Below are 17,437 nucleotides of genomic sequence, written 5' to 3'. Positions count from 1 at the left end.
GCATGCTGAGCCCAGAAAAACATATGTGTGTCTGTGTGTGTGTTATGCTAATCATTAGCTGAGAACAGCAAACAGGATGCACGTGAACTTAAGCAATAAATATGTGCACTGATGCTTCATTCCTTCTCAAGTGACATGTTCTTTCTGAGCTACTCAATACATACAAAGCAAAAGCCCTTTGTTAGGGACCAGACAAGACAGACATCAGGCAGGCACAGGGACACAGATCCAGACTCATATAATAGGCTGTTTACAGCTGGCCAGAACCCATAAGCCACAGAGAGAAGACAGACACAGGGACGGAAATAGAGGACTCAATCAAGCTCACTCCTGGTTACATCACTCCAAGAGAAGTGCTTTGATTTCTTTCCTTAATGCAGCACTAATGCAGATTGATAACTCCGAGTCACCAGTGAATTTATTGCTTGGTGACATGATTAAGAAATCTATAAATGGACCCAGACACATCTTTAAACATTTTACCAGTCATTTTTCTGGCTCATGCACAATTTGGACAAGTTTCTTAGCCCTGAATGTGACTTTTCCCCAGGAATAAAAGAGAAGCAATTATAATCTGAATGGCTATAATAGTATCTTCTCACTTTTAGACAATTAAGTGTTCACAGACCAAAGGAAAAAAATAAGAACAAATGGAAGGTCCATGAATCAAAAGCACAGAAACAGTTGTGAAACCTAACACAAAGTTATACCTAAAGTGAACAATGAAAACTGCATCTGCCCTAGATTCTATGTAGTCTCCAGCTCCATACCAGACACCACAAACTAACTGCCAACACTATATGTAGTCACTTACTACAGTTCTCTCAGTCACGTGTTTTCTACTCACAACTCCAGGAAGTAATAATTGCCTTAACTTTAATCTAAGTCACTAAGACCGAGTGACTTCACAGCTTCATAAATATTAGAAAGTGACTTCAGTGGGCTGGGGGGAGCAATGACAGGACGGACTGGAGGGTAGTGCAGGTGCCATGGCATACATGTGGCAGCCAGAGGCAACGTTCATGAGTTGGTGGCAAGCACCTTATCTGCTGAGCCATCTCCTAGCTAATCAATTAAAACAATGAAAAAACTAGGGCCATGTGTGAGTGCATACTTGACCCCCATACATCCTTTATTCACTCAAACTGTGTTTTGGTGATTTTCAAGCCCCTCCAGCCTTACCTTTAATTTAGTGTTCAGTAAAGGGTTACTGAGTACACCAAGAGGTAAGTGTGTTATATAGGAGATGAATTCCCAGATGAGACTCAGAACACTTAACAATAACTCAAACAGCCCACAAGTTCAGATCACTCAGTTCACCCTACCTGCCTGAGTGTGTTCCGATGGCCACCACTGTACCACTTGGATGAAAATCTGCACAATGTCCTGGTTCCTAGAGGAGAAGAGGACAGCTGTTGAGGGTGTGGTTTGAATAGGTACGCCCTCATAGACTTATGTGTTTGAATGCTTGATCCACAGGGATTGGCACTATTGGGGGGGGGGGCTTATTGGAGGGAGTGTGTCACCGTGGGGTGGGTTTGGGGGTCTCATAAGCTCAAGCTATACCCAGTGTGGGACACAATTTACTCTCTATTGCCTGTGGATCAAGATGTAGAACTCTCAGTTCCTCCAGCACCATGTCCCACCATGTTGATAATCAACTATACCTCTGAAACTGCAACCCAGTCCCAAGTAAATGTTTTTCTTTCTAAGAGTTGCCACGTTCATGATGTCTATTCACAGTAATAGAACACTGACAAAGACAGAGGGAATAGGAGAACGACTCCATAGAGCCAAGGGAAACAAATGAGCAGTCTCCGCTTATAGCAGCACATGACTTTAATCCTAGCATGGGGAGGCAGAGGCAGAGATATGGGTTTGAGGTCAGCCTGGTCTACAGAGCAAGGTCCAGAACAGCCAAGGCTACACAGAGAAACCTGTCTCAACCCTGAACCCCCAAAGACAAAAAGCCCTCACGTATTTCTTTCAGGCTAGAAAGGGATTCAGTAGGGAGAAAATATAAGATCACTCATAAAGAAGACAGTGTCTGTTACAGCATTTACTGAAACCAAGTGCAACACCACAGAGGCCCGAATATCTCATAATTAATGCTCCACAAATACATGAAATCATCCTACTTTTACCACTGATACTGAGAGAAAAATTGGGAGTGTACATGGCTATCTTGCTTCTTCAATGTAGAATCACATTATAACTTAAGACCAAACATTTCCCTCTTACTCTAAGCCTTTGCCAAATACAAGTTTAAATCAATACGTAATCCTTTTTTCCTTTGTTGTTTCAACTGCCAGTGGGAGGAGTTTGCACGGGAAATTATCCACTCACATCCACAAGCCTGGTCCACTCCAGCCTGTGCTCCACTGAGTTCCACATGCACACCTGCCTGTCCTGAGCACATGTCAAGAGCAAATCTTTGAAGGGATGTGTTGCAAGGCCCCAGAGTTCATCTGTATGACCCTGAAAATGAAAAACCTTGTTGTAAGAACCAGTGGGTGTCACCAAAAAATAACAGAAACCGCTGGCCCCGCAGAGCTTACCTGCACTTCTATTTGGAAGCCATCGTTAAACGTTCCCCGTAAAATAAAGTTTCGTGATGTACCTACTAGAAATTGTTCTGCCTTTCCTTCTGCAACAGCTCGAATTGTGCCATACTGATCAGGAACCTGGAACAAATGAATGTGTGCAGTTACCGTAAGCAGAGGAACATGCGATCATTACTACCTGAGTAGTGCTGTGTTCACAGCTGGATGCAGTTATAGGGCAATAAAGACAGACTAAATCTGAAACAATGTGGAAGTCTCATCATATTGTAATTTAATGTTCAATTATTTTATTATACAGAAGTTGTATTATCAACATCTTTGCCTCATTTATAGTAATTATCTTTGTAGTACAAGGTCTCCTGCAGTTTCTCACCTTGATCTCATTTCACCTCAGTAAAATTTAATTTATATTCCATATGATTCCAAGAGTTAAGGGTTAGAAGTGTGGGGAGACAAGTAAGCTCTACTGAAGCTTGTAAAGAAGATAGCCTAAGTTTTGCTTTATGTTCTTCTGGGTATTCATTCTTGATTGTCAAAATGACCAAAATAGAAAAATCTTAGTAAATCAAAAACACAGTTGGTCTTTTTATCTGTAGGGTCACAGTCCAAGGATTCAATCAACTATGGATTGAAAATACCAGAGTGGAAAAAAAACCTGTCTGTACTGAATATGCACCACCCTCCATCATTACTTCCTGTACCACTCAGGAAAACATTCTGACAGCATTCATATTGTATCAGATATGGTAAGCAACATACAGGTAACTAAAGTTCAAGTACACAAAACACTTGACGGCATTACCTAAGGGACCTGAGTACGCACAATGCCTGGATTCCGTGGGGAGATCAGAAACTGCTCCCCTACAGATGTGAAAGGATGACCGCATTGTATTTTAAAGGCCATCCATAGGCCTATTTGTGAGATCCATTTCACGTCTACTCTATGTGATATAACAGTGGTTTTTACACCAATGACTATAATGATCTCACAGAATGACTCTGAAACGGTGCATATCTTCATGAAGGGGCACCAAATGCCTCTGCTCATAGTGTTTGCCTAGCCTGTGTCAGGCCCTGAGTTCAATTTCTTGCACTGCAAAATAAACAATGAAAGCCCTCAAAAACTCCAAATTATTTTGTTTGAAACAGATTACTCTGTGACATAACAAACTCTCTCCTCTGGGAGAGGGGAAGGAATGGTAAGGACTGTATCAGTTTCTCAGAAAAGCTATCTCAAAATGGGACAAAATGCACAAGGAGAAGCTTTACTACTTAAAGATTTTAGTGTTCCATTGCCAGTCTTACCTCGATATCTCTTTCAGGGTTGAGATCATGATCCCACAGAATTATTTTTCTGTCCTTTCCTCCTCCAGTTAATAGCATTCCATTCCGCATCTGACAAAGTGTAAATACACTGCCATCATGAGCTTTGATTTGTCTGCTGATCTGATAGACACCTAATATGGTAATGGGAAAATAAGAACGACAGTAATAACACTTGATAGGGTTTCTCTGTCTAACAGCCCTAGCTGCCCTGAACTAGTGCTGTGGATCAGACAGACCCAAACTCACAGAGATCCGCCTGCCTCTGTTTCCTAAGTGCTGGGATTAAAGGCGTGCACCACCAGTGCCTGGCATAACAAGACATTAAACTTTAGTGTCTTTCTGGAAAAAGCTTCAGCAGAGCTACAGGATGAATACTCAGAACGCCCATAGCTTCATAATCAAAAACCAATTCTCAGCAAGTTACTGAATCACAGCAGGGAGAGAAGGTTAAGGCTGAAAATAATCCTTCACATTTACGTGGATACTTATGGAGTCTAAAAATTATTTTCTTACAGAATGTAGCTGCAAACTTCACTGTCATCTCTTACGATAGTGTTGTGAAATATTAGGGTGGTGCCATTCTTCTGACTGCAGAGTAAGGGCAGAAGTATGAGAGTTATACATACATAATACCAGCTAATAATAAAGCTGTGACCAGGCAGGACCCAAGTCTTCCACTAATTAACGATGCCCCCATTCAGCAGGAAACAGTTTGGAGAGAAAAAACTGCACTAATAATCTAATCACTCCTTTTAATCTGTTGAGAAATAGGAAGCTAGAGAAGAAATGATGTCACCCAACCCTGACCCGGGCCCATGACGCTTACTCTGAGGCCTCTGTCAATCAAGTGAGGCTAGTGAGGCAGGAGGAGAGCTTTTGGAAGACAATGCCTTCGAGAATTAGTTACCAGGTTCACAATGGCAGCCAGAGCCTTGTTTAAACATGGCTGAAGTCAACAAATAGCCATAGATCTTGTGAGAAAAGGGGATGAAAGTTTTAAAACCATTTATTTTCTAAAATTGTATACCAGCTGATGAATGGATAAGCAAAACATGGGCAGCCAGGACAAACAAAGGGCCCTCCTCTCTTACAATAGTGCGCGCCTTTAATCCCAGTACCCAGGAGGCAAAGGCAGTCGGATTTCTGTGAGTTCGAGGCTAGTCTGGTCTACAGAGTGAGTTCTAGGACAGGCTCTAAAGCTACAGAGAAACCCTGTCTCAAAAAACAAACAGACAAAAACAAAAAACCAAATAAACAAACAAAAAAGAACGTAGTTATACAAAGCCACACAATTCACATTATTTCAATAAATTACCTGGAATAGAGACACCTAGAGAGATGAGCGTGCTGCTAGTTGGAGCAGGCTCCTTTCTGGGAGGTGCCAACAGGTGCTAAATCTGGATCAGTGAACCTTACACTCTTTAGAGGAGCACACTTGATGCATGTGAACTGTGCACTGACCAGACTCTTACTGAGATAATTTTTAACTCACTTTTCTACTGAGTCTGTCAATAAGTTTGTAAAATTAGCGAAAATGAACTAGGTTTGGGCAGCCTTAAAAAATTTTCAGTCACAGCTGATTCTGAAAAGGCCTCTCAGTGTGAGTGCATTCGTGGTAATATGTGATGAGATGGCACACTGGCACAGAGAAAGGCCAGGCCTGTCTACTCAATCAATTGCCTCCACCTAAACTAACTTCACGACATGTTCAGTGGATGCCTGTCCTCACGATTTACTTATCTTATCTTACTTACTTACTCTGATTGCATCTAGGTACCCAGGAGAGACAGGACACCTAAAAAAATGTGACTTTTCTGAGCACTGCTGATTGCCTTTAGGTCATCAACAGAGAAAGGAAGAGAGCATGAACACTGCGAGCAGCTGCACATTTAAGTCTCCTTCCTTGTTTGTGCAGTCTGAAAGTAGCACATAAGAAATTACAAAAATAGTCAGATGTGGTGGCTCACACCTTTAATTCTAGCACTCAGGAGGCAGAGGCAGGTGGATCTTTTGACTTGAAGACCAGCCTAGTCTAGAATGAATTCCAGGACAGCCAGGGCTACACAGAGAAACACTGTTTTGAAACACGCATGCACACACACACACACAGAGAAAGGTATTACCAAAATAGCCAGGCATGATGGTGCGTACTTTTACTCCCTACACTTAGGAGGCAGAGGCAGAGGCAGTGGATCTCCGTGAATTCCAGGACAGTCAAGAGCTACACAGTGAGACCCTGTCCTCCTCCAACAACAACAACAACAACAACAACAACAACAACCCATAAAAAATAGGTGGAGAGTTTCATGGTTCCCCATGGAGACCATAGTAAAGCAAAATCAAGGTTGTCTGTTGTTTATATGTAGATTATATATGTATAATAAACAAGCACATTAGAAAGTATCTTATGAAGAATATTAAAAATAACAGGAATGTTGGTAATGCTCACATGATTCCAGTTCAGACTTTCTCTCCTGGCCGGGTAAGGGACAGGGTGGGACAGGACGGCGGACACATGACCTGCCACAGCACAAGGCATGAACTATGCAGCGCGTTTAACACGAGAATAATATACCTTTAGGTCCTTTCCCAGGTGGGGGCTCTACGGTAGTTTTGCTCCAGATAAGGATGATTCCACCTGAGTCTCCAGTGAGAACATCTCCATTCCCCAAGAATGCTAAACACTGAATGAATTTTGGTTTTTCATATTTCTACAAGAAAATAAGAATTTTCAGTTTTCTCTTTGGCATAGTGATTTTATGTTTACCCAACAATAAAAAAAATTAGCATCATATACACACACACATCCAGTGATGTTACAACATTGTGATCCTTACCCCAAAAATTCCCTGTTTTCTTGTTAGTGAATTGCCACTCCAGGTCCAGAAAAAAATATGAGATTTACCACATGTAATTATAGTATTTGCATCTGTTGGGTGGAATTCCACAGCTAAAACAACTTCATTTGTCGTCTGTGAAAATAAAAAAATGACACTTTTAGAAGAACATATATCCTTACTGCTATCAAAATTCAACCATAGCTCCTTACAAAGACAGGGAAAATATTTTAGGAAATGCCTTTTCTTCTAAGATATATTTCCCTAAATCCCCCACACCCTAAGTCAGGGTTTTTCTCTGTGTAGCCCTGGCTATCCTGGAACTCGTTCTGTAGACCAGGCTGGTCTTGAACTCAGAGATCTGCCTGCCTCTGCCTCCCTAGTGCTAGGATTAAAGGTGTGCACCACCATCACCTACCTGGCTTCGTAACAAAAATATTTTAACGACAGACTTCTAGAATCAAGGCTTAAATTTGCCATCCTTACACTATTATATCAATTCTTATGTTTATTTATAAGAATAATAGCATACTTCTTATATGTTTGGGAAAGCACACTACAAGTGTAAGATGCAAGAGTAAAGTGTACTGTCCTAAAGCTCACAAGAACAGAGCCAACACAGAGCAGATCCCTTTCTAGTCACCTAGCCTCTCCTCAAGCAGAGGAGCGGTGTAAATGGAACTGCAAGCAGTGTACTCCTTTCATGTTTACAGTATTTTTCAATAATATATTTGTGAGATCCAGTCATGGTCAGTCTAAATGCTGTACTATTCCTTGGAAAGGAGGAAAAGTAAAAATAAAAAGTAAAAAAAAAAAAAAAAAAAGGACCACATTGCTTGCTAACTGGGATCAGGGTAGTTTCACTTTTTTTTTTCTTTTAGCTATTGCAAACAGCACTGCAATCTGCATTCTAGTGAATTATCAGTCTATTTATGTTGGGATTATACTCTGGAAAAATCAGGTTGTGTCAGCAAGTAGGCCTATGCTCAGCCTTAAGAGGCAAAATAGTTTTCCAAAATGGTTCTACCAACATGCCCACCCAGCAGGAACTCCACATTGAACTTTAACTCATACAAAGTACAAAGCTATTACCAGGCCTCAGGTCTTTAATGACTTAAACAGAGAGAGCCCCATTAGAAAGCCATAAGGTCAATACCCAGGGAGGAAGACAGTGGAGAGGAAGCCAGGGATATAGCCCTAGAACCAAGTCATTCCTGGCAAAATGCCTTGGTTCTTCTCTGGAAGGCTTTCCTTTCTGCCCTAAACTTGACCTGGAAGTCAAGTTTTACTTGCTTTGCAATCAGCTATTCTGGAAATGGACATTTAGGAGACTTTGGGGAATCTGGATGAGAAAGGAGGGGACAAGACAAGAATGAAACTCTGGGGGAGGCAATATTGGGTGGGGCCATCATATACGATGTCTGGGAAGTCTAGGCTGGAGGTACATAGTGTAGTATCTTCAGGCAGACAGTAATGCCCTCAGTGGAGGGTCTGCAATGGAGTTCTGTACTAGCAACATATTCTAGAAAGGTGACACAGGCATGGCCAGAAGAAACCTGCTCTCACCTGGTAGACCTTACCACAAAAGAGAAAAAGTCACCTATTTCAATTTGCTGCCATTTCCCTACACTTCAGTGATGTAAATTATATAAAATGGTAATAGCTGAAAGATCATCTATACCTTCAGTTATATGTTTTTCAAAGTTTTCTGACAGCCATATTCAAGTACAATATATATATGAGACAACAAAACCCCAGATTTTAAAGCAAAAGGCTGAAAACTTGAAATTTATACAAAGTAATCTCAACTAAAGATACAAGGAGCTGAAGCAAAATGTATATTCTTCCTTTTTTAACTTTTAAATTATGTATGTCTCTGTGTGGGTATGTCCACCTAAGTATAGGTGCCCACGGGCTTAATCTCCCCAAAGCTGGAGTCATAAGGTGGTAGCTGATGTGGGTGCTAGGAGTTGATCTCAGGTCCTCTACAAGAGCAGGACCAGTTCTACCTGCTGAGCCATCGCATCAACCTTGAAAACATTCTTCTTTAAGGACTTATCAAAGTCATTCTGTACTCTTAAATTAACATTTCTGACCCATGTAAATGCAGCTGTGATGCTAACTTACAAGCTTCTTACAAGCCAGCCTGAGCCACACAATGGGATTGTGCTATTCTACAGCACTTATAAATGCTACATTCCCTCTAATTGCTCTAGCACTTCCTAGAATCATCACACAAAACCTTGTATGTTTATATATGGCTTCCGTCATATCAAGCATGTTCTTAAGTAAAACTTTCCTGTAAATTGAGAAAGCCTTAGAGGCTGATTGACATGTCAAGTCCATTAAAAAGGCAATAGCCAAGCAGGTGCTCATGGACATCTGTCTGTCTACTTTGATATTTCAGTAGCATGATGTTTTCTGAAATATGAACCTGTTCCAAGTGGACTATTTTGTTTTATATCACTGTAGTGTCATTATCACAGATACCTGCCAAATTGAAAAACTGATAAATATGAACTGTGAATTTATTCTTATAATCTGGATACACATATACTATAAATTCAAATACCTGTCAACTAATGGACTCTAAAAGATAATATCCACAATTCATTTTGATTTACCTTTATTTCTGCTACTTTTGACTTTTTCTGCCAGTCCCATACAGTAAGCATATGTTCATTGGAGTCATCAATAACGCATAAATGAACACCTGAATCCTAAATAAAAGTAAATGTGAATAGAAATGTCATTATTAAAACTACTAATAGTGAGATCATGAAAAAATTTCTTAAACTATTGAGACACAACTGAATGTACTATTTATAAAAAATTATGCTTTTTTAGAAACACAGTAACTCATGTGTTAAAACCACTAAAGCGAGAGTAGTGTTTGACTGTTAGAATTAAGGAAAGCTGAAGAGGATGGGCCATTCTAACTAGTCTTAGGATTTTAACAGTGACACCAAACCCATGACAACAGTTGCTGCTAGCCTGTTTTGTTCTGTTAGATTCTCTTCTCCTGACCTGTCAGACTTCAGTGCCTTCAAACAAGTAAAGCTGGAAAATTCAATTAAATGTTCTGCTTTACTAATGTCTCTTTTTTTCATGTCCCCAAAAATCCCTGTAGGTCAGAATACAGCTGGTGACTACAGGTAAAAACTGAAGGGAAACTATGAATAGCTAAATACATTCTGAAGTAGAAATGAAGCTCAGGAAAATGTAGTATTTAAAAATTTAAAATATGACTGTGAAAATACAGGTTTCTTACATACTTTATAAATGTAACCACTAATTCAAGGAAGTTAAATGCTCAGATGAGCAATATCTTACTTCCTTCTCATAATAAACCCTTGAAGCTTAAATGGCATCACTATACACAATTAAAAAAAAGACTTTTTAAATGTGTTTTGCCTGTATATGTGTGTGTGTGTGTGTGTGTGTGTGTGTGTGTACACACTGCATGAATATATGGGACCTGCTGAGGCCAGTAGATGGTGTTGAATCTGTTGGAACTGGAGTTACAGATGGTTGTGAGCCATCATGTGGGTTCTGGGGACTGAACACAGGTCCTCTGCAAGAGCAGCAAGTGCCTTAACCACTAAGCCATTTCTCCAACTCACTATACACAAAATTAAAGTAACAGTATCATCAATTCAGAACTAAGATAATTTGTGAATGCTAAGGAATACAAACTTCTGGTTGTCGCTTTTCTCTCATGTTAACACCAAAAAAATTATTTTATAGAAATAAAGCATTGTGTCTGAATTTCCTAATAAGATGGACGTTTCCTATGACTCAAATTGAAATTAAAATACATCTGATTGTTTATCTCAAGCCGTACAACACTATGCCTATGTTCTTCTACCCATTTCCACCATACACTGGTATTCTATCTCAGGACAAAGACAATGTGGTGGTTTAAATAAGGACGACCCCCAGAGACTCACAGATTTGAATGCTTAGTCACTATTTGAAAGGATTAGGAGGTGTGGCTTTGGTGGTGGAAGCGAGTCACTGGGGGTGCACTCTGAGGTTTCAGAAGCCCAGGAAAGCCCAGGGTCTCTTTCTTTTCCCTGTCTGAGAAACCAGATGTAGAACTCTTGGCTACCATGCCTGTCTGTGTGCCTTGTCTTGTAGACTGAACTAAACCTCTGAAACTATAAGAAAGACCCAATTAAATTCTTTTTTAAAATAAAAGTTGTTGTGGTCATGGTGTTTTTTCACAGCAATAGAATACTGTCTAAGACAGACACATTAAATTTAAATGTAATACCTTGATCCTACCTAAATCAAATTTAGTACTTAGATTACAATATTAGCTATATAACAATAGCTATGCTGAAAATAACTAGCATCTCGTTTTTGGACAAATACAAGATTATATACATACACAAAACAAACTCAGGCTTAGCCTGCTTACTTTTAAAAAGTAACTGTGACTTACTGCTTTTGAAAAAGCCAGGCATCCTACTCCACGCTCAAAAGTTCCAAGTCCAATGACATGTAGTGTGGAAAGGCTTACTGAATCCCACACTCTGACATGGGGTTGCAGAGGCTGCAAAACACAAGACAGAACTAGCATGTCCAAGTGGGTGCAGATATGTGCATCACTCCACACAGCATATACATGTGCACCACTACCACAGCATATACATGTGCATCACTACCACAGCATACACATGTGCACCACTACCACAGCATATACATATGCACCACTACCACAGCATACACATGTGCATCACTACCACACAGCATATACATGTGCACCACTACCACAGCATATACATGTGCACCACTACCACAGCATACACATGTGCACCACTACCACAGCATACACATGTACACCACTACCACAGCATACACATGTGCACCACTACCACAGCATATACATGTGCACCACTACCACAGCATATACATGTGCACCACTACCACAGCATACACATGTGCACCACTACCACAGCATATACATGTGCACCACTACCACAGCATACACATGTGCATCACTACCCCACAGCATACACATGTGCACCACTACCACAGCATATACATGTGCACCACTACCACACAATACACATGTGCACCACTACCACAGCATATACATGTGCATCACTACCACAGCATACACATGTGCACCACTACCACAGCATATACATGTGCACCACTACCACAGCATACACATGTGCACCACTACCACAGCATATACATGTGCACCACTACCACAACATATACATGTGCATCACTACCACACAGCATACACATGTGCATCACTACCACACAGCATACACATGTGCACCACTACCACAGCATATACATGTGCACCACTACCACAGCATACACATGTGCACCACTACCACAGCATATACATGTGCACCACTACCACAACATATACATGTGCATCACTACCACACAGCATACACATGTGCACCACTACCACAACATATACATGTGCACCACTACCACAGCATATACATGTGCACCACTACCACACAGCATATACATGTGCACCACTACCACAGCATACACATGTGCATCGCTACCACAGCAATTTGCTTTTGTTGTTTTGGTTTTGGTTTTTTGAGGCAACGTTTCTGTGTAGGCCTGGCTGTCCTGGAACTCATTCTGTAGACCACGCTGTCCTGGAACTCAGATATCCTCCTGACTATTGGGATCAAGGCGTGCACCACCACACCCAGCCCAATTTGCCACCTTAGTTAAGATAAAAACTACAAAATTGAGACATGCCTCCAAACACTAGGCACTTCCCCACTCATACTATGGGGATAAGAGTGACCAATGCAGCAAATGTTATGCCATAACAGAATCTGCAACTCTCACGCTGGAGATAAGGAGAGAGACAGATTGTAGTCAGCTTTTACAGCTACTAAAAGGTAGAGTTAAGATTCCAAGTCTAATGTGCTCTGGGTACTTAGTTTTTTTTTTTTGTTGTTGTTGTTTTTGTTTTTTTGAGACAAAATCCTACAATTTTATCCAGGCTGATCTCAAACTCTTAAACTCAAGCATCCTCCTGCTTGGGGTCACTACAGGTATGGGTCCATCATCTCTGCTACTTTGCTTTTAGTATTACATTTATTCTTGACATAATATACCTTAAAAAAAACCTGTTTACTAAGTTCTATGGAAACAATCCTTGAAAGAATAAAGAACTGGGAGGGATCTTCAGCACCATCATCTAATGTAACCTCCCACTTGTAGCTTTTCTTTATAGAAACTGAACCCAGAGAACATCATGTACACAGACTAGTCATCAATTCACTGCTGATCTCAGAAATAAGACATGGTATATAAAACAATCTACTGAAACCAAATAGCAACTGAAACTCTAAGATGTCATCTGATTTCCTAACAGAGAATAAGGAGGGCCCATCAACTGGAGGAATTTAGTTTAACAAGTCTAACTTTTAACGAGCAAGAGTCCTTACATTTTCACACGTAGACATTTCCCTAGGTAGGCTACTTACTATTTAGAAGGAAACAGTAGCTTGAATCCTGCATTTAAGACCTTCTTACATTCTAATATTTTCCCAATAGTAGAGATCCTTTTGTACACACTTTCAGCAAGTCAAACAATGGGCAGTGGGAGTAGAGACAAAACACTGGCTGCTCACCCTTCCATCCTTGTCCACTCCAGCTATCTGTCCAGTGCCGATCCTTATCTTGTCAGGATGTACAGCCAGGCTAAAGAGCAGTATTAACAGTAATTTAAATACAGAAACATGAAACAGCAGAACATGCCTTTGTATCAATATATTTTTTCAAATAAATATTTTCAGTCTTAAAAACACACCTATTTATTTTTTATTAGTAAATTAAGCAAACCTCTGTTTTTCTTTCTTAATATATTTATGGAATACTGAATTAATAGAAAATATTTAGTCATAATTTGGTATAAGAATGGAAACCATTTTCATGTGTTCAAATTCCCTTTTAGTCACTATACATAAGCAGACATGTTTACATGGCTTTATGAAGTATGGCCCAGTATAATTTTCATCTATTAAAATGTAAGCATAGCTTCATCTTTACATAATCCTTACACACTTACTAACAATTCTTTAGTATTTTAAGCATTTCTACAAACAAAAAGCAGCACCAAATGTCTTCCAATATAATTTTACCAACATGCAGCTAGTTCTTAATATTAAGCTTTTGTAACTCTAACCCAGGGCAATGAGTTCTAAATGGAAATGGTAAATATTGTAGCAACTGTACTCTAACTGACCGTGGCACACACAAAATCAACCACAAATTGTGAGCACGGCTGTGTAGGTGTGCAAGCCTGACTTTGGAGGCCAGAAGGCAATGTTGGGTGTCTTCCTCTATCACACTCTACTTCATTTAATATTTACAAGTTAAATTTTTATTACATTTATTTATTTATTTGTTTGTGCAAGTCTGTGCATGTAGGTGCATGAACGCTATAGAGATCAGAGAACTACTTGTGGGAGCTGGTTTTCTTCTCCAACCATGTGGAACACACTGTCAAGCATGTATAATGTTTATTTATGGGGAGAGGGCATGGGGAGGCCAGAGGGAGACTGTAGGTGTTAAAGTTCTACCATGTGGGTTCTAGGGATGGAGCTCAGCTTGTCAGGTTGGCTCACTTGCTGAGCCATTTTGTAATTAAGGAGTCAGCTCAACTGGAAAGAATTTTTGTTTCCTGCTATGCATTGCTAATTATTTTCCAGAAGAATTTAATTAATTTGTCACATGAGATAAAAATGTTCCAAAGTTATAAAACTTCTCCATATTAAGAATTGTATCTTTTGAAATATTTCAATAATTTGGCATAAATGATATAAGGTTTCCATTTCTAAGGAGGCTAGAGTTTATCAATATTTCTCTAATTTCTTTTCTTCTTAAACAGTTTATACCCTGCATCTAGACATTAAAACTAAAACTTTAGGGGCTGGAGAGATGGTTCAGAACACTGGCTGCTCTTTCAGAGGACACGGGTTAAATTCTTAGCACCCACATGACAGCTCACAACTTTCAGTAACTCCAGCTCCAGGGGATTCAACATACTCATACATGCATACATACATGTAAACATGTAGACAAAATACCAATGCATGTACAATAAAAATAAATGTCATTAAAAAATAAAACTATTATGGTAACATTTTGTTGTATTTATCTGTTTCAAACAAGAAATTTAAATTATAATTTCTGCACTAGGTAATACATTTGCATGGCTGTAGTATCAAAGGATATTTAAAAAAAATATTCAGAAAGTCTTTTTCCTATCTGCGCCAATTGGTAAGATCGTCTCTACCTTAACCTCTGACACCGCTTAAAGGTAACCACTATAGCTAGTGTCTTTTCGTTGGGAACTGCAGGAATACTTTACATGTGGAAGACAAAATAGTATTTCACACCACTTCTTCCCCCACACGAGTGAGAACACGTATTTGCTTGCCTGCTTTTTAACAGTGGTCCTCCTTTCCTGTTTCTATGGCAGGGTCTCACTACTGCATTAACCACCACGCTCTGACCTCTATACACATGGAACTAGCACCCTGCTGAGAGGTGAGATCCTTCTCATGTGAGCACGGTAACACTGCGCAAATTCTGTACACACAGAATATTGCAAGTAGAAAGTGTTTTTATCTTTTTAAAAGGCTGAATGTCATCTATGTAGTATCCTAGCTTTCATGCATGAGAGAAACTTTTATCTACTTGACAGGACAGTGTAAAGAAGCTAAGCTTCGAAATGTGAGGAAACGGATTCTAAATGACGGAATTTAACTAAAGAGTAGCAACATTCACTGAGTAAAACCCAAGCCTAAGCATTTCAAAAGAGCTCTGCTCTTACAGTTTGACACCACACTGTATACTTAGGATTGGATTCAGCTTATGGATTCTCCCTCTCATAAAGGAAAACCTGAAGCCCAAAATTTATTACACAGAGCAAACCCTCAATACATACTAAGCAATGAATGAAAAACTACTTCCAGGGGCTGGAGAGATGGCTCAGTGGTTAAGAGCACTGCCTGCTCTTCCAAAGGTCATGAGTTCAATTCCCGGCAACCACATGGTGGCTCACAACCATCTGTAATGAGGTCTGTTGCCCTCTTCTGGTCTGCAGACATACACACAGACAGAATATTGTATACTGTATACATAATAAATAAATATTGAAAAAAAAACTACTTCCAGAAATTCATGAAGCCTAGTCTTTCTTCATGGGCTGAATATGACAGGCCAGACAGAAAGGACTAGAGACCTGAGGCAGCAGACAGATTCTACTGAGACTTAGAGCAGTGTATTTTATCGCTACTGATTCCACATACGGTCTTTAAAGGTAACATTTTTATTTTAAAAAATATATTCCGGGGCTGGAGAGATGGCTCAGTGGTTAAGAGCATTGCCTGCTCTTCCAAAGGTCCTGAGTTCAATTCCTGGCAACCACATGGTGGCTCACAACCATCTGTAAAGAGGTCTGGTGCCCTCTTCTGGCCTGCAGACACGCACACAGACAGAATATTATATACATAATAAATAAATATTTAAAAAAGATGAGAGCTGTGATTTAAAATATATATATATATATATATATATATATTCCATAGTCTAAATAACATCTTTACTTATGTTCTAAGCCTTCCAATGGTAAACTTTCAGTACAACTCAAATAATAACAACAATAATAACAACAACAATTATGATGAAGGTAGGCAAACACAAAACTGACAAATGGCAACCGACACCAACCATTTCACACAGTCTGTATGGCCCAGGTAATGTCGCTGAGTCCTCTCCTCATAATTAAACAGTACCACTACTGACGCAATGAAATAAACTATCTCCCCCGTTGGAAGCAGGTAAACATTTGCTCGACAGTCCTTTCCCCGATAACCGTATCTTAAATGAAAAGTCAAGGTTTTAAAGGGCGTTTAAATCTTAGGGGCAACTGGGGAGCTATGGAGAAACAATGAAGAGAGAACTGTGTCGGGAACATTCGCATTCCTTACCTGCCCAATCCTGAGACTCTTCCTGTATTGTCTTAATGTCTACATTCCTAGCATGTACCAATCACTGCCATACACACAACTCTGAACAATCAAATGTGAGCCTGTGTGATAGTATGCCAGGAGGAAGCATACATATAGACCCTTCTTGAGAAGGCTCTAAGGCTCACCAGCAAAGTAATGTGGGTGATGGGCCTAACATGACGAATAAGCCTAGTTAAGTCTGATATACAGAATGGTAATAAAAACCTGTGCTAAATTTCAGGATTGGCAAACTTCTCCAAGCTAATTTAATTTTGCCCAGTGTAAGGAATTTAAAGCATGTGGGGAGGGGAGCATAGAAAAACAGAGACAGAGAACTAGTCTCCTTCTGTTTCACTGAGTTTCTTAGGGGCTATAAATGAGACTTTCCAGGTAGAATCAGAAAAGGTCAATATTAAACCATCGTGTGTCTAAGCCTGGCAGAGAAGCAGTCAATTTCAGAATTACAACATCCTTGCTATAATCTGAGCTCTTAAAAATACTTCATGATAGTCATGCAGTGGTACATGTTTGTAATACAAACTCGGGAAGCTGAGTCAGGAAGACTCTTGTGATGTTAAGGCCATCCTAAGCTACACAGTCAGTACAAGGTTGGGCGGGGAGACATAGCAAGACTCCATGTCTCAAACCAAAAAAAAAGGGACCAAAAACAGGTTTCATGATATATATATATATA

The 17,437-nt window shown here is 39.9% G+C and overlaps 1 protein-coding gene across 6 annotated transcripts in view; it reads right to left on the bottom strand.

Annotated features, from left to right (window-relative positions):
* Eml4 (EMAP like 4) overlaps positions 1–17,437 on the bottom strand; it is a 125,844-nt gene that overhangs the window by 20,710 nt on the left and 87,697 nt on the right. For all 6 annotated transcript variants that reach the window (XM_041630975.1, XM_041630976.1, XM_041630977.1 and 3 more), the window contains 10 exons: positions 16,463–16,612; positions 13,357–13,426; positions 11,175–11,285; positions 9,352–9,447; positions 6,728–6,862; positions 6,466–6,601; positions 3,870–4,021; positions 2,559–2,684; positions 2,347–2,478; positions 1,326–1,393 (listed from right to left, as the gene is read on the bottom strand). In XM_041630975.1, the coding sequence (XP_041486909.1) occupies positions 1,326–1,393; positions 2,347–2,478; positions 2,559–2,684; positions 3,870–4,021; positions 6,466–6,601; positions 6,728–6,862; positions 9,352–9,447; positions 11,175–11,285; positions 13,357–13,426; positions 16,463–16,612 (1,176 nt within the window). The remainder of the gene's footprint in view (positions 1–1,325; positions 1,394–2,346; positions 2,479–2,558; positions 2,685–3,869; positions 4,022–6,465; positions 6,602–6,727; positions 6,863–9,351; positions 9,448–11,174; positions 11,286–13,356; positions 13,427–16,462; positions 16,613–17,437) is intronic.

The sequence above is a fragment of the Microtus oregoni genome, unplaced genomic scaffold (assembly GCF_018167655.1).
Source record: "Microtus oregoni isolate MIOR12 unplaced genomic scaffold, Mior012 000036F_ref0000092, whole genome shotgun sequence".
Classification (NCBI taxonomy): domain Eukaryota; kingdom Metazoa; phylum Chordata; class Mammalia; order Rodentia; family Cricetidae; genus Microtus; species Microtus oregoni.
This window is presented reverse-complemented; position numbering and strand designations above follow the sequence as displayed.